We start from the raw sequence: 18,113 nt of genomic DNA on the forward strand, positions 1-18,113 counted from the left end.
TTGAGGAGGAGGTCAAGGTGGAGGAGATTGAGGAGGAAGTAGAGGAGATGGAAGATGAGGAGGCGTTGTCACCTTGCAGCCCGTTGGAGTTGTTCCCGGAGCAGTTGGGCGGAGGAGGTGTAGCTGATGGTCGGACAACAGGAGCGAAGGCGCTCTTCTGTTTGACGGCAGCCGAGAAGGAGAAAACTCCATGAGAGGAGTTACAGTTTGTTACGGCCATGGTGGGACTGGAAGGAACAACTGGAACAGGAATAAGACAAGAACCAGATCAGAAACCAGAGCAGAAAGCAGTCCAGAAACTCCATCAGAAACCAGGTTCAAAACCATGTTAGAGACCAGTCTTGTAACTATGTTAAAAAACTAAAAGTGGCACGATGCCACTTTTCATGTCCGATACCTTGACCTTGAGTATCTGTCGATACCGATACTAGTCGAGTTCAAACAACTCAGCTGTTAAGAATACGTTTGTCTGGATTAACTTTGCTGAACCTAACATACAAAACACCTGCTCAGATTGTGAAACCAATATTCTCCTCCACTAATGGGAGAAATACACAGCTCACAACTCAATTATTAAACCTTTTCACAAATAGAATTAAACTTTTAGTAGCATTTTTGATTTACACACATAGAAACTGGTAACGTCACATATGCTGCTCACGTCTCTTTCAGCGTCGCTCAAAGTTTTACACGATTAGGTCAATAGATCGGATTTTATTATATTTTCTTTTTTCAATATCAGATACAGACAATTTGGCCAGAATCGGACCAATTCTGATGCCAAGTATCGGATCCCTATTAGAAACCAGTCGAGAAACCAGTCCAGGAACCATACAAGATACTAGTAAAAAACCCAGATCAACCAGTTCACACCCTTCACTGTATGGTATAAGTGGTAGCATAAGTAGTAGCAGTATCAGTAGCATTAGCGCGTTAGTAGTATTGATAGTAGAAGTGCGAGCAGTGGTAGTATTTACCTTGATACTTACTGCCGTAGGGAGAGTTGGCGGAGGACCCGTTGAGGAAGCCGGGGGAAGTTGCCACTCCTAAATTTGGCATGCTGGTGTTGCCGTAACCATTCATGCTGTTGCTGACGGTGTTTCCATAGTTACTCTGTTGGGGGGTGGAGCTTGGTGCGTATCCCCGCGGAGACACGCTGCTGGTATTACGGATGTAACCAACTAGAAGAAGATGACATCACAGGTTTTATGGTACTGCAGTAACTTGACTACCTTACTGGTAGTATGGTAGTACACATCTTGGAGCTTGTACCTTGCGTTGTGTCGGAGACGTTGACGGCCAGCTGCCCACTGAAGGAGTTCACTCCCATCATGCCGTGGGAGGTGGTGTTGCCTAGCGATGTGATCTGGTTATGGTTCCTGGGAACGCTGTAGAGAGCTTCAGCGATGTCGGCTGCTCGCTTCAGGATGATCTCCTGTAGAAGAAGAACAGTTTTACTTCTTCCACTATCTCTTCCACTAGTTAACGATGGAGGGAAGGTTTTCTTAGACGTTATTAATCGTTAGTAAGCCTGCTCATGAATGTCCCGAGACACCGGAGCTGTTTCTGTCCTCCTTCCCAGATTCCTGGCATTTTCTGTTGTGAAAGAATAGTCGGGCTGTAGTGGTATAAAATGTCCTCACCGTGGTTGTACAACAGCGCCACCTTGCAGTTTGCGATAATACTGCAACCAAACCCCCTTGAGTATTGAGTATTGATTGCCGCTACATTTAAAGTCACTATGTCTGTCAATCTCGCCTCTCTCCTTCTCTTTGTTGCCTTCTCGCTAAATTCCAGTTGTATCTTGGGTAGCAACTTTGGCTTAGCAGCTGTAATGGCTTCTCTGTTTCCTCTCCTTCTCTTCCTTCTGTTCTCTTCTCCCCAGAGTGTCTAATGTTTAGCTACTGCCTTGTCTCCAAACGCAGCTCACTTTTAGCATTGGAGGCAACAGTTAATGATTAGGAAGTACGGCTCCGCACCAACATGCCTCCATCTGCTGCTGCCATAACTAGCCAGCTTACGCCCTGACTAGCCAGCTATCCCTTAACACTCTAAGTATCAGTTATTAACTAGTCATGAAGTCTCAATAGTGCTTAAAGTGAACACTTTAAGTATCACTTAAAACTAAACTAAGAATATTTCAGTGTTAATATTATTTAATTATATATAATTATTTTATATAAGCATATTAATGATTAGAATAATACTAATAACATGAATACCTCAACTACTTAATAATAATACTAATAATAATAATACTAATAATGCAATTCAGAAAAAAAGTGAATTAACAAGCTGCTAAGTTTCTAAGTGACATTAAACACACGTTTGTTTTATTTTCCAAACCAAGACGACGGTGACCTTAAACACACACGCGATGCTCTTATTCTTATTAGTACAGTTAGATTCACATTAATTTACAACCTAGTTCTCAGTTCAAGGTTACTCTTTCACTCCAGTAGCGGTGTGTGTGTGTGTGTGTTTCTGCGTGTGTGCATGTGTTTGCATAAACGTGTGCATGTGTGTGTGTTTTCTGCGTGTGTGTGCATGTGTTGGCATGAGCGTGTGTGCGTGTGTGTTTCTGTGTGTGTGGTGATTAGCGGTGTCTTGAGAAGCGTGTCGGAGAGTGTCCGATGGAGTGAATATAAAGTGTTTCGGTGTTTCAGGAGGTTCTGAGTCATAAACCTGCAGAGGAGGAACGTCCTGCTCGCTGAGCTTCATGGGAAATCTGAGCCTCTTTACAACAAAATAAACAGAAACCTTCAGTGTGTGAAGTCAACCTTTTTATACTAAAGTCAGTCTAACGAAACTGAACTTAAAGGAAATATTCACATCACACTTTTGACAAAACAAAAATCTTTTCTTTCACTGTAAATATAAATAAATATTGAAGTTTAGAACATGTTATAATATCCAGGGAACATCATACCATTCATGACATTATATGAAACATCATTAAATGCATGAAATATTATATTTTAAACATTGTGACAAATAGAGCAGAGGGAAAACTAAAGTGTACTCCCAAAGACAATACAATGCAGGCATATTTAAAGTCCTGTTTGCTTGTATTAATATATAATATATTATATAATCAGCGTTCACAAGCAGGAAGTGAACGGGTGTGCAGGTGTAAACGTTACCTGGTTGTTGTGAGGCATCCCGTAGAGCGCCTCCACCAGGTCCGCCGCCCTCTTCAACAGCACCTCCTGAAAGGGAGCAGAGAGGAGGTGAAATACTGTGATTTGAGGTAAGAGTGGTAGAAATACTGTGATCTGGTGTCAGCGTTAGAAATAGTCTGATCTTGTGTCAGAGTGTAAGAAATTCAACTGAAAATAGAAATACGTGTGTGTGAGCGTGCGCTGAGAGTATTAAACAGTGTTTATTCTAATCAGAGCTCAGTTACACTTCACAGACCTCATGCTCTCTCACACACACAGTAATACACACTCACTCACACACAGTCACGCACGCGCACACAAACACACAAACACACACTCCCACTCTCCCACACACACACACACACACACACACACACACACCTAAACTAACACACAGAGCCCCTTTAACACTACTACTTCACTTCAATAAGCAGTTAATGTTAAAAATGCTGCCAAACAAACGGTTTCGAGTGTGTGTGTGTGTGTGTGTGTGTGTGTGTGTGTGTGTGTGTGTGTGTGTGTGTGTGCATGTGTGTGTTATCAGGCGGAGACAGAACAATGCTTCATTTAGTCTTTATCTTAATTAAACACTCTCAGTTAATCTGCTGCTTTTCATTATGAACTTCCTTCAATTAACCCTCAATCCTCCACTCTGCTTCACCACCAGTCTGTCCCTCCATCTGTCTGTCCCTCCACAAGTCTGTCCCTCCATCTGTCTGTCCCTCCATCAGTCTGTCCCTCCACCAGTCTGTCCCTTCATCAGTCTGTCTCTCCATCTGTAGATTCATCAGTCTGTCCCTCCATCTGTCCCTCCACCAGTCTGTCCCTCCATCGGCCTGTCCATCCATCAGTCTGTCTCTCCATCGGTCTGTCCCTCCATCTGTTTGTCCACCAGTCTATCCCTCCACCAGTCTGTCCCTCCATCGGTCTGTCCATCGGTCTGTCCCCTCCATCCTTCTGTCCCTCTACTAGTCTGTCCATCAGTCTGTCCATTCATCAGTCTGTCCATCCGTCTGTCCCCTCCATCCTTCTGTCCCTCTACAGGTCTCTCCATCCACCAGTCTACCCCTCCACCAGTCTGTCCCTCCATCGGTCTGTCCATCAGTCTGTCCCCTCCATCCTTTTGTCCCTCTACCAGTCCATCCATCAGTCTGTCCCTCCATCCGTCTGTCCCCTCCATCCTTCTGTCCCTCTACAGGTCTGTCCATCCACCAGTCTGTCCCTCCATCAGTCTGTATCTCCATCTTTACTTTGTTTTCTTTTACATGTCTTCGTTTTTCTTTTTTGTAAATTTAAGTTTTGTTCTTGTAGAGTTCACTGTGATTTACAAATGTTCTTGAACACACCGCTCACTCTCAGATTTTATGTTGTACACGTCTACACACACACATACGCAAACACACACACAGACACACACAGCCACATACACACACACACACACCCACACACACAAACACACACACACACACACACATACACACACACGCACAAAGAGGAAGTAATTTCTGTGAAGTAGCTTTCAGCCTGCGATCGTCTTTAATCTGCTCGGTTATGCAGCGCAACGTTCAAGTGTGTCGCAGTGCGTGAGGAGATTAATTCACACACACACACACACACACACACACACACACACTCACTCACTCAGTGTTTATAGTGACAAATGAAAGCCTTATTATTATTACAAGTGTTTCATTGTTACGCAGTGAGATGACTAGCACCTCTCTTTTGCTCTCTCTCTCTCTCTCTCCCTCTATGTCTCATACACACACACACACACACACACACGCTAACAAGGTTACTACGGCGATAGAGGGAAGGTTCGGGTGTCATCAGTGAGGAGAAAACCAATAATAATTATAATAATAATAATAATAATAATAATAATAATAATAATAATAATAATAATAATAATAATAATAGCAATAGCAATAATATAGATTATTCTTACTATTGGCAAATTGCGTATTGTCAGCATTGATGAGTTTGGAATCTTTCTATAAATCATTTTTAGGGTTTTTTTGTGGTCATTACTTGATAATTGATACTGATATGAAAAATTATACGGCGTACTATATCTTTTTATCTCAATATTGATAGGTATTTATTAAATTGGTTAAGGAAGTACATCCTTTGTGTTCATGAGTTGTAAAGACTTTCTATACATATCGTAGTAGGAGGAGCCCGACATCATGTGACCGACCACATGACCAATACAACTTGATTACGGCCTGACCTGGACAAACTACAACTGATATACCACTTTCTCACCAAGGACATAAAACAACATCAGAACGGAGGAAACCCCAACCATCAGCAGAAACCTTGTTATGTTGGAACATTTCATCTTTTTAATATGTTTCAGTGGAACTTCGTAACGTCATCACCACCATCCCTGTTCTCTCTTTATACATCTGATAAGTGACTGATAATCATCTCTCTCTCTCTCTCTCTCTCTCTCTCTGTGTGTGTGTGTGTGTGTGTGGGTGTGTGGGTGTGCCAATCTCCTTTCTTGCCACATGGCTGCACTCGCTGATTACCTGATTTGACTGTTTCAACCTCTGTGTTTGCCAATGGGCTTTACACACACACACACACACACACACACACACACACACACACACACACACGTGTGTGTGTTGTTAGCTAACAGTGATGAATGTTGTTTTGGTTAATTTACATATAAACAACTGAAAAATCGTGTCATCCGCCGTGTGTCACAGCTCTGTGATTGGGCGTTTGGAATGTCATGTCAGTCAGCAGAACATCCCAGTCTAGTTCTGACCCCTTTTACAGGACCATACCAGTTTAGTTCTGACCCCCTTTACAGGACCATACCAGTTTAGTTCTGACCCATTTCAAAAGGACCACCCCAGTCAGGTCCTGACCACCTTAAACAGACCATACCAGTCTAGTTCTGACTCATCTTCATCAGTGTTTACTTCAGTAGCTCCACCTCCCTGTTTAAATCTCCGTTCACTGACGTTCCTGTTGAAAAGGTGTTAAACCCTCTAGAGACTGTTAAGTCAACCTGGTGTTGTTGATTTGATTAGATTTTTTTTGTTTTATCTGATATTTGAAGGACGGATGCTGGACTGGGACACAGCAAATATGGACAAAGGTCTTGTTGTGGCGTTGGTGGTGTTTTTTTATGTTTTGCAGTTTAGTTAATGAACTGTGTGTGTGTATATGTATATACCACTAACCAAGACTCTGATTCTTTATCTGACTCGATGCTCTAGTGATCAACACTGTTGGATAGATGGAAAAAAGCTTTTGAGTTTCGAAACACGATCTGAAACCAGGATCGGATGTTGACATGTTTAACCCTCAAAGCTCAACAACCTGGATCATAACGGTGCACAGAGTCCTTTCTGGATCAATAGACCTGGTTCAGATGTCTGCTGGAGTCGAACATCACCATTACTTCCAGTTATTAGAGTTTCTATGTTCTATAGACACTCTGCAGCATGCTGAGCACACGGCACATTGGGTAATTGAATAAAACCATGACAGAGGAATTATTAAAGACATGATGGGATATGATTTTCATTATAGAGCTAACAGCATGTCAGATCATATAACGGCAGCTGCAGAGATCCTCCTGGAAAAGGTCCTTAGGTCCACTTTTTACAACCATCTGACTTCTCCTGGTGCAAACACACTGATACACTTCAACCGCAGGTTGAGAACCGCTGTTCTAAAATATTATTGTATGGTGTAACATAATTATTTTCCTTCATTCAAGTGACTCAACAAACATCAACAGATTGTCAAACTCTCAGCATCTGTTCACATCAAAGAATGAATCTCTTTCTGTCCAAAACTAAAAAAGAATTCTGATAAAAAATGTAAAGAAAATAGAGACTGACACACACACACACACACACACACACACACACACACACACACACACACACACACACAGTAGATAAGTATCAGGAGTGAGCAGCCAACCAGAACAGAGACTGATGGAAAAGAACACAGACAATAATCAGTTATTCTGTCCGTGTGTTTGTATAAACAACCATTTGTGTGTCAGTGTGTGTGTGTGTGTGTGTGAGAGAGAGAGAGAGAGAGAGAGAGAGAGAGAGAGAGAGAGAGAGAGAGAGAGAGAGAGAGAGAGAGAGTGTGTGTGTGTGTGTGTGTGTGTGTGTGAGAGAGAGAGAGAGAAAGAGAGAGTGTGTGTGTGTGTGTGTGTGTGGTACCTTAGGCAGTCTCTCTGGGTCTCCAGGGTGACGAGGAATGACCTTCTGTAACCGCTGGAAGCCGTAATCTATGGTTGGCTCATTTAAAGCTGAAGAAGAAGAGGAAGAAGAAGAAGAAGAAGAAGAAGAAGAAATTAAGCAATTAGATGTTCTAAAACTATTTTCATGACGTTCTCACACTGTGATCTCTTCAGATACTAACAACACATGTTCAAGAGGTCTTATAGGAGGTTCTTAAGGTTCTTCAGTGGGTTATAGTGGTCCTTTCACATATTCCAGAAGTCCTACAGTAGGTTCTAAAGGGTCTTCAGTGGTTATAGTGGTCATTTCATGTGTTGTAGAGGTCCTTAAGGAGGTTCTAAATGGTCTTCCTGTGGGGTATAGTGGTCCTTTCACAAGTTGTAGAAGTCCTAAAAGAGGTTCTAAAGGGTCTTCATTGGGTTATAGTGGTCGTTTCATGTGTTCTAGAGGTTCTAAAGGAGGTTCTAAAGGGCCTTCATTGGGTTATAGTGGTCGTTTCATGTTTTCTAGAGGTTCTAAAGAGTCTTCCTGTGGGTTATAGTGGTCCTTTCATGTGTTCTAGAGGTTCTAAAGGAGGTTATAAAGGGTCCTCCTGTGGGTTATAGTGGTCCCTTCATGTGTTCTAGAACTCATAAAGGAGGTTCTAAAGGGTGTTCAGTGGATTATAGTCATTTCACATGTTCTAGAACTCATAAAGGAGGTTCTAAAGGGTGTTCAGTGGATTATAGTCATTTCACATGTTCTAAAGGAGGTTTTAAATCACCACAAACACAGTGAGTATTGTCTCTTAGCAACAACCTAAAATCCCACCTGCTGACTGATCCAAAACAGAATACAATCAGAACCAGGGTGTTAATTTATGCAGCATTGTGTGTGTATCTCTGCTCACTGATTGGTCGGACACAATCGTGTTTTCTCCTTGTCCCTAAACTGCTTGGGAGACGATAAATCAGAGCGCCAGTGAACGCAACAGAGCACAGCGAGTGTGCGTGAGTGTGTGTGTGTGTGTGTGTGTGAGTGTGTGTGAGTGAGTGTGAGTGTGTGAATGAAGTGCATGAATCATAATCCCGTCTTGGTTCAGCTGCGTTTAACAAGCTTTAGACTGACTCTCCTATACATTACAAACCGTGTGTATCTGTGTGTATGTGTGTACTTGTGTGTGTGTGTGTGCGTGTGTCTGTATGTGTGTGTGTGTGTCTGTGTGTTCAGTCCTTGAAGGCTCACAGGGCGTAACAAGCAGCAGTTATAAGAGTGTGTTAGCTCTCCAGATGTCTGTGTTATCTACAGCTTAGCGAGTGTGTATGTGTGTGTGTGTTTGTGTGTGTGTGTGTGTGACCTTGTGTTGTTGACTGTTAGACAGTTTATTATCACCCGTGTGACTGTTTAGTCTGTCTTTTCTCCTGTTAACATTTTTATGGCGGGAATCTGAACTCATCTTCACTCTGTCTTTCATCGTGTCCTTAAGGGTGTGGATATATATATATATATATATATATATATATATATATATATATATATATATAATGTGTGTATATGTGTGTGTATGTGTGTGTATGTTATATTGGCAATGTTTTCTAATAATTAACTATTTTTAAAACAGTATCATTCAGAAGTAAATGTTTTATTTGCATGTTGAAACCAAGCAGAATTAGCTGATGAAAGCTTCCATCTAGAGTTTGACTCCACGTGAAGTAAGAAGGTAGTTAAACCTGGATGTTAATGAGTTTCCCTCATCAGGTCAACAGGGATCTTAATACTGAAGAGGTTTAAACAGTCCAGCTGATCTTCACACTAACCTTCTGGTCTACGGGGATCTTTTAATTCCAGCTGCTTTATTGTGGAACAGGAAGTTGTCCCTGTTTAAATCACTTAACTGTTGCTCAGAGGATCTTTGTCTCTACTTCAGTTTCACTTTCTAATATACTACAATTTTACTTTATAATCCACTACAGTTTCACTTCATAATCCATTCAGTTTTACTTCATAATCCACTAGTTTTACTTAATAGTCTACTAGTTTTACTTGATAATCTACGACAGTTTCCCCCAATAACCCACTACATTTTTATGATATAATCCACTACAGTTTTAGGCCATAATCTACTACACTTTAACTCTATAATCCACTACAGTTTTACTTTATAATCCACTACAGTTTTACTTTATAATCCACTATAGTTTTACTTTATAATCCACTATAGTTTGACTTTATAATCCACTGTAGTTTAGCTTTATATTCCACTACAGTTTTATCCTGACATGATAGGAAGAGACAAATAAATAACAAGGGGGAGGACACAAGAAGGGAGAGAGGACATGGAATGGGGGAAAGAAGGATGAGTAAGGACACAGGGAGTAAAGGTTTGTGTTACCTGTATAAACAAATCGTCCAGGTGCTCCTTTACAGAACTGCTTGGACTTGTAGGACAGTGTTACCTCGACGACCCCAGGGATGTGACGGGGAGGAGTCTGGACTCGGATAGCATGAGGGGTGATCAGCTGGAGGGACAGAGAGACATTTGAGCTATGAGGGACTGATGGACAGAGAGAGAGAGAGAGAGAGAGAGAGAGAGAGAGAGAGAGATAGAGACAGAGAGTGACAGACAGAGTCAGATTCAATGAAAACAAAAAGATATTAAGTGAAGGCTGTTTGTTGTCTCCACTTATTATTGATTATGTATCAAGTGTGTGTGTGTGTGTGTGTGTGTGTGTGTGTGTGTGTGTGTGTGTGTGTGTGTGTGTGTGTGTGTGTGTGTTACCTCGCTCCACACCAGCATGGTGCCAAAGACGACCTGTAGACCATCAAAGAAATTGTCTCCAATAAGGATGACAGTCGCTCCACCCGTCGTCCAACCCTCACTGGGACTAATGGCCTTAATACAAGGAGTGGCTGCTGGACGAGGGACACACAGGGACAGACCCACAGGGACAGATAGAAACACACAGGGACAGATAGAAATACACAGGGACAAACACACAGGGGCAGACATACAGGGACAGACACAGGGAGAGAGAGAGACAGACAGGTAATCAGAATGTCATTATCTGGTTAAATCACACTGAGTGAACCTTGAATGTAAATTAAATGTTTGGGACTTATTAGAGGGTCCAGAACCACAGCTTGAGAACCTCACACACACACACACACACACACACACACACACACACACACACACACACACACACACACACACACACACACAGAGTAACACAAGCACACACACAGACATGTTCATAACAGGATTTAATTGGGTCGTGGCTTTTATCCGCTTTAGCTTAGTTCATTCACACACACACGCACACTCTCTCTCTCTCTCTCTCTCTCTCTCTCTCTCTCTCTCTCTCTCTCTCTCTCTCTCTCTCTCGCTCTCACACACACACACACACACACACACACACACCGGTAATGACTACTTTCTCTCCTTTCAAGTTTGTCTGCAGATTAATTATAAAGTGAAATGAAAGCTGTGTGTGTGTGTGTGTGTGTGTGTGTGTGTGTGTGTGTGTGTGTGTGTGTGTGTGTGTGTGAGAGAGAGAGAGAGAGAGGGGGGGGGGGGGGGGGTGAGTGTGTGGCTGAGCAGCCAATCTCATCACTGAAGATTTAAGATGACATTACAGCACCTGACCTCTACTCTACTCTAATATAATCTATCATACTCTACCCTTATATAATCTGTTCTACTCTACTCTAATATAATCTATCATACTCTACCCTTATATAATCTGTTCTACTCTACTCTAATATAATCTATCATACTCTACCCTTATATAATCTGTTCTACTCTACTCTAATATAATCTATCATACTCTACCCTTATATAATCTGTTCTACTCTACTCTAATATAATCTATCATACTCTACTCTGATATAATCTATCTATCCTACTAATATAATCTACTCTACTCTACTCTAATACAATCTATCCTACTCTACTCTAATATAATATATCCTACTCTACTCTATTTTAATCTGTATACTCTACCCTAATATAATCTATTCTACTCTAATATAATATATCCTACTCTACTCTTATACAATCTATTCTACTCTAATATAACCTATTCTACTCTACTAGGCTTGGGCAGGTTTAAATCAGACCGAACCGGTTAGACTGACCTTTCCCACTAAGCGTCGCACTTGCCATAGCAAACCCTCCCGAGTGATACATTTAGTTGTTTTTACACAGAAGATTGCGTCGTAATTATGGAGAGTCAAAAATATGCCGCGATTGTACCGTTTATAAATAACTTTGCTTTGCGGCCTAACGCCGCAACAGTGTCTCTTTTTTACTCTTTTTTTTCACGGCTTTGCAGAACGAGAGAGACGGATACAGCGCAGCAGGCCGTGTGATGTATTCAATAAGCGTCAGAATTCTGATTCAAAACAACTATGAAAGCTGAACTTTTGCTCGTCTTGCATATTTACAGGACTCTTCAACCACAATCAAAGTTGCTGCATACAAAGGCGGCCTCGTATGGGCTTTTTATCTTCTGCGCATCGACGTTCTCAACACGTTAAATGCTCCGGTGGCAGGTTGCCTAGTAACGTGTCTTCAAAACGGCAATGTAAACAAACACAAGGTACGGCGCGCGCATCTCCCCCCTCCCACCTCAACTGAAATGTGATCTCTGTCATGCCGCGCCAACTCGGACACTCGCCGATCCATTTATAAATAATCAGAATATTGTTTTAATCATGTCATTATTGCTGCTTATTACTAATGAAAAGCACATTGGATGTAGTGCCGTTGAACAGGTCACTGATGTTTTTAATTTTCCAGAATGTGTCATAAGGCCAAATGATTTGTACATAAATTAAACTGGTTTAGCCCGTACACAGAACCTAACCGGTGATACCGGACATTGGCCCAACCCTATACTCTACTTTAATATAATCTATTTTACTCTTCTCATTTATATTCTCTTAGAGCAACAGTCATTGTATGTACAGGGTCTGACATCCAGAGTGAAGACAGGGGAATCCAGACTCTAGACAGGCGTGTCCAGACTCAAGACAGGTGAGTCAGGACTCAAGACAGGTGAGTCCAGACTCGAGACAGGTCAGTCCAGACTCGAGACAGGTCAGTCCAGTGTCAAGACAGACGAGTCCAGACTCAAGACAGGTGAGTCAGGACTCAAGACAAGTGAGTCGAGATTGAAGACAGTGGAGTCTAGACTCAAGACAGGTGAGCCCAGACTCAAGACAGGCGAGTCCAGAGTCAAGACAGGTGAGTCGAGAACTCAAGACAGGTGAGTCCAGACTCAAGACAGGCAAGTCCAGAGTCAAGACAGGTGAATCAGGACTTAAGACAGATGAGTCCAGATTCGAGACAGGTCAGTCCAGTGTCAAGACAGACAAGTCCAGAATCAAGACAGGTGAGTCAAGACTCAAGACAAGTGAGTCGAGATTGAAGACAGTGGAGGCTAGACTCGAGCCCAGACTCAAGACAGGCGAGTCCAGAGTCAAGACAGGTGAATCAGGACTTAAGACAGATGAGTCCAGACTCGAGACAGGTCAGTCCAGTGTCAAGACAGACGAGTCCAGAATCAAGACAGGTGAGTCAGGACTCATGACAAGTGAGTCGAGATTGAAGACAGTGGAGGCTAGACTCAAGACAGGTGAGCCCAGACTCAAGACAGGCGAGTCCAGAGTCAAGACAGGCGAGTCCAGAGTCAAGACAGGTGAGTCGAGAACTCAATACAGGTGAGTCCAGACTCAAGACAGGCCAGTCCAGAGTCAAGACAGGCGAGTCCAGAGTCAAGACAGGTGAATCAGGACTCATGACAAGTGAGTCGAGATTGAAGACAGTGGAGGCTAGACTCAAGACAGGTGAGCCCAGACTCAAGACAGGCGAGTCCAGAGTCAAGACAGGCGAGTCCAGAGTCAAGACAGATGAGTCGAGAACTCCAGACAGGTGAGTCCAGAGTCAAGACAGGCAAGTCCAGAGTCAAGACAGTTGAGTCAGGTCTCAAGAGAGATGAGTCCAGAGTCAAGACAGGGGAGTCAAGAGTCAAGACAGGTGAGTCCAGACTCAAGACAGACGAGTCCAGACTCAAGACCGATGAGTCCAGAAACAAGACAGATGAGTCAGGACTCAAAACAAGTGAGTCCAGAGTCAAGACAGACGAGTCCAGACTGGTGAGTCAGGAGTCAAGACAGATGAGTTCAGACTCAAGAAAGGTGATTCAAGACTCAAGACAGGTGAGTCAGGAATTGAGACAGGTGAGTTGAGAACTTAAGACAGATGAGTACAAACTCAAGAGAAGTGAGTCCAGACTCAAGACAGACCAGTCCAGACTCAAGACAGGTGAGTCAGAACTCAAATCAAGTGAGTCCAGAGTCAAGACAAGTGAGTCCAATGTCCAAAGTGACTTTGGGGTTTCTCTTCTCATGATAAAAACTGGCTTAACTGGTTCCAGGTATTTCTAATCTAATACTTTAACTTTACTATACTGGTGGCAAATGAGAACAGGGAGGTGAAGAAGAAGAAGAAGAAGAAGAAGAAGAAGAAGAAGAAGAAGAAGAAGAAGAAGAAGAAGAAGAAGAAGAAGAAGAAGAAGAAGGAGAAGAAGGAAGAAAGAAGAACCACTAAAATGAGAGAAAAGGTTCAAACCCATGAGACTCCATTCTGATTGGGAGGGGCGGTCTCCATGGCTACGGTCTTTAATTAGGAGGGCAATTAAAAAGGCTGAACGGCCCACCAAAAGACACAAACGCACACGCACAGTCCTCCTTGGGGACAGTGAGGAGTCTGGTCTTCCTACCCACAGACAGAATCACACTATGCTTTCTCCTTGTTACTCTTCAGCATCTCTGCTTCAGATGTTTTATATCAGCCACGTTTCACACTGATTCACCCTGATAAGATCCAGGATTCAGATCTGGTTTGGTCTCTATCAACACATCTGTATACTATTTGTAGTCCAAGAAGTAGGCTTTGGTAGCATGTTGGTAATCAAATTTATCTAAATGTAATCTGGGAATCTAAATCTTGGATTTAATCCACTTTATCCCCCAGAAGTAAACTATGGCATTCCTCTGGGTTCAGTACTGGGTCCCCTTTTGTTTTTGACCTTGTATCTAGAGTATTTGAGGATTTTCACTTCACTACAGTCAGTTGTATCACAGACATGATCTGACAGATGAAAGTAAAATGTCTCGTCACTAACCATTTTTAATCATGTGGACATTCAATCCACGTGTTGCCATGACAATGTAAGAGGTTGAGGGCATTTCCTGTATTTTCGCGAGACCACAGCAGTTTCTGGTGGATCATAGAGGACCTGATAGTTACACATATAAAACCTGTGTACCTTCGGACGGGTCCAGTCTCCGGGCTCGTCGGCCATGTTTAGAGTTGTTGTGTACGAACATGTTGTCAGAGACAGCAAGAACGTGGCCGTCGACGTTCACCGTCGTAGAAACCACCACCTACGAACACACAGAAAGACGACAGTCATCGGAGAGTGTAAACGTGATGGAAATTATTTTTTTTTACAAAATGTAAAAAGTTAGTGATGAAGGCAATGTTTCATAAATATGTGATACCTGATGGTAGTAAAACTCAGATATGTTAATATTTATATCTTTGAAAATATTTAGTACTTAAAAAGAAATCACTGGATAGAACTTTCAGACTTTTTAGAAATGTTTAAATTATTAACTGATCATTATAGTTTAGTTTATTTCTGATTCAAATATATGAATTATTAAATATTAAAATCACAGTGTGTAACTAATAACCTGATGTGTAAACATGTTAAAAACCCTCAGTGTGTTTTTTAATCTGTCATTCTGCTGTAGCCCCGCCCCCTGTGTGATGTCACAGCCTCTGACAGCCACTCAGCTCAGGCCATCGATCATTTCCCAGTTGGTTGCCACAGCGAGGTTGTTGCCGTTGATCCATGGCGACGGAGTAGAAGGTCTCACAGAGAGCGAGGAGAGGAGTCCTCTCTGTCGCCACGGTGACTAACCAGCACATCCTTCACCCTGTTGTCACAACGACAACCAGCGACAGGTCTGGAGGCCTCACCTGACTTCACCTGTCTCACTCAACTGATTGGTCTCCTCCTCCTCCTCCTGCTCCATTAACTGGACTAAACACCCTGAAGACGTTGGGAGACAAAGAGAGAGAGGAAGAGGAGGCGGCAGAGGAGAGAGGGAGGAGGCGGAGAGAGAGAGGGAAGGAGGAGGAGAGAGCGAGAGAGAGAGAGAGGGAGACCTGAGACCACCGGTATGTCCCCTTTCCTCTGCTCTCTTGGTTATCAGTCTCCACTGTTCCCTGCTCAGGAGGTCGAGGTTGCAGTCCCCTCGGTGCAAGCTCAGACGCGCAGTTGTAGGGGTACTTGGAGGCGTTCCTGTGCTTCTCTGCTCAGTGCTTCTGCCAAGTCTCAGGTCCCTCAGAAAGCCTTCACCTCGATGTTGGTCCCTATGTAATTTGAGACTGTTCTTTGCTGTCAGGCTGAAGCTCCCTGCCTCCCTTCGCATCCATCCCACTTTCCATGTGTCCCGGTTGAAACCTGTCCAGACCAGTCCTCTCGCCCCTCCCGTGGGTGCTCCCCCTCCCCCTCGGATGGTGGACGATCACCCTGCATATTCTGTTCGGCACATCCTGGATGCTCATCGTTGTGGCAGAAGGTTCTAGTATCGGGTCGACTGGGAGGGGTTTGTCCCAGAGGAGTGCTGTTGGGTCCCTCTGCAGTTTATTCTGGATCCCTCGATCATCAGGGACTTCAATCACAGGCACCTTGACCACAACCGGCGTGCGCCTGGTGTTGCCCGTATAGGGCGATGTACTGTCATGCCCTCTGTCTCCTAGTGGTTATAGACGAGACCGTGGCCGCCCGTGTGACGTCTCACTCGTCTCACCGGGATGTTATCTAAATGGTCTACGATTCCATCCTCCTCAGTACAGCTCCCTTTGTTCCCTGGCAAAGCAAAAAAATAAAAGCAAAAGCACTTTTTGGAGGTCCAGTGAAATCCTTGTGGATATGGAGGAAGTGAAGGTTGTTCAGGCATCGCTCAGTCATTGTGGACCGTAGACTGGTTTCCAGGCGACGGAGGGAGGAGAATCTGCGCTCCGCAGTAGCATTGGACATGGGTACAGTTAAGTACAAACGAAGAAGCCGATTGACTTCACTGAAGAGGGACTGTGAGCGTTCTCCCTGTGCTGCCAGCAGGTCTGCAATTGTGGACACTTTGGTCTCCTTCTTATCTATGACTAGCTGCTCTGCTTTACCGGTGTCAATGTCCCGACAGCTAGCCTCTAAGCAGTTAGCCGTGCCAAAGTCGGGAGCCGGTTCAGCGACGCAAGATGTTTCGTCTGTTCCGACGACAGGGCTATGTGGCTCTTCTAAATCAACTCTTCTGTTGATTTTGAAGTTCCAGGCTTTGATTTAATTGGATAAAAGGTTTAAATGGTCCTCCTGTTTCATGTGTTTCCCTTGTAAGATAGCCCACCCGATGCCTGCAGAAATAGGGTATGTAGCCTAATGCTTCATTTAGATTGGGCTAGCAATGGAACTATTGTTGTCTCAAGGGAGTATTCACTCTAGAGCTTAGATTCTCAGCCCGACCCAATATTCCCTGCCACTATCCTCGAGCAGGGCTGGGCCCTTGATCATTCGTGTTAATTTTGTTTTAGTTAATTATTATTTTATTAGCCGAGTTATGTGGGGAGAAAGCTATGCGATAATCAGAAATATTATATATAAAGTATATTAAAGCAAAGTAGGCAACACATGTAGCACACATCGTCTCCTCCACTCCCATGCATCACACCGGGCTGCTGTGATGTATTTGTATCTGAAGTGCAACATGGAGCTTGAAGATGTAAAGGCAAAAATAAAAACAGGAAAATTAACATTGAGTAAGTTTGGAGGAAGGTCAGAGGTACCATTTTAAACTAGTCATGGGCAGTGACAACATTTGTGTCGGATTTGGCGAGTGCATTAATTGCATTAATCTGAATTTCTGAATAAACAAACAAGCAGGTTCTTAAATGATTCATCCTTGTTGAGCTATTCATTAAGGTCATTCTAAACAGATTTCTGTCATTCAAACAACTTCAAATTGTCGGTTTTAAAGCGGGCTCGGGCTCATAATTGCAGTTAATAGGTCGGCCAGGCTCGGACATCCACGGGCAGAACAGTCAGCTCAGCTCCCCTGTTTAGCTATATTAGGCCAATTATTTTGTATTTATTTATTTAAAATGGGATGGCCATTGGTCTCGCAGCCTCAATGTTTACAGTGCCACTGGTTTCTACAGAGAACGTTGTATAGTATATAATATAGGCTCCATTTAATGAAAGAATATGGATCCATTATTAATTTATTATTGCTCATTTTATTCTTTCTTTATTTTCATTTATTAACAGTAGACGTCAAATCAGTGTTTTTATTCCAACAGGAAGTTAATATTAAATTAACACTAAAACAGAGAGTCAGACAGAGAGACAGACAGGTCCCTGTTGACCTCTTATATTATATCTGCAAAGCAATAAGTCTCTGGCCTCCCCACTGCAATGCATTATGGGTACAGCAGGTCCACCAAGCCTTGTCCTGCCCTTTGGTGGTAGTGTGTGTGTGTGTGTGTGTGTGTGTGTGTGTGTGTGTGTGTGTGTGTGTGTGTGTGTGTGTGTGTGTGTGTGTGTGTGTGTGTGTGTGTGTGTGTGTGTGTGTGTGTTACCTGGAACCTCCTCATGTCTCGAGGGTTCCCAGCATTCTT

The 18,113-nt window shown here is 43.1% G+C and overlaps 2 protein-coding genes across 7 annotated transcripts in view; both read right to left on the bottom strand.

Moving 5' to 3' along the window:
- The window catches only part of LOC311032831 (protein phosphatase 1 regulatory subunit 3C-B-like), a 90,089-nt gene that overhangs the window by 21,711 nt on the left and 50,265 nt on the right, over window positions 1–18,113 (bottom strand). The window lies entirely within an intron of this gene.
- The window catches only part of ebf3a (EBF transcription factor 3a), a 37,670-nt gene that overhangs the window by 3,469 nt on the left and 16,088 nt on the right, over window positions 1–18,113 (bottom strand). For 2 of the 5 annotated variants that reach the window (XM_084040110.1, XM_084040109.1), the window contains 9 exons: window positions 18,075–18,113; window positions 14,701–14,818; window positions 10,146–10,279; window positions 9,759–9,885; window positions 7,367–7,455; window positions 3,144–3,209; window positions 1,273–1,435; window positions 978–1,181; window positions 73–240 (listed from right to left, as the gene is read on the bottom strand). The exon at window positions 18,075–18,113 is cut by the window's right edge and continues 43 nt beyond it. In XM_084040110.1, coding sequence (XP_083896236.1) covers window positions 73–240; window positions 978–1,181; window positions 1,273–1,435; window positions 3,144–3,209; window positions 7,367–7,455; window positions 9,759–9,885; window positions 10,146–10,279; window positions 14,701–14,818; window positions 18,075–18,113 — 1,108 coding nt within the window. The remainder of the gene's footprint in view (window positions 1–72; window positions 241–977; window positions 1,182–1,272; window positions 1,436–3,143; window positions 3,210–7,366; window positions 7,456–9,758; window positions 9,886–10,145; window positions 10,280–14,700; window positions 14,819–18,074) is intronic. The other 3 variants (XM_084040113.1, XM_084040111.1, XM_084040112.1) reach the window with 3 other exon arrangements.

Source organism: Eutrigla gurnardus (assembly GCF_963514095.1).
Source record: "Eutrigla gurnardus genome assembly, chromosome: 22".
NCBI classification, from domain to species: domain Eukaryota; kingdom Metazoa; phylum Chordata; class Actinopteri; order Perciformes; family Triglidae; genus Eutrigla; species Eutrigla gurnardus.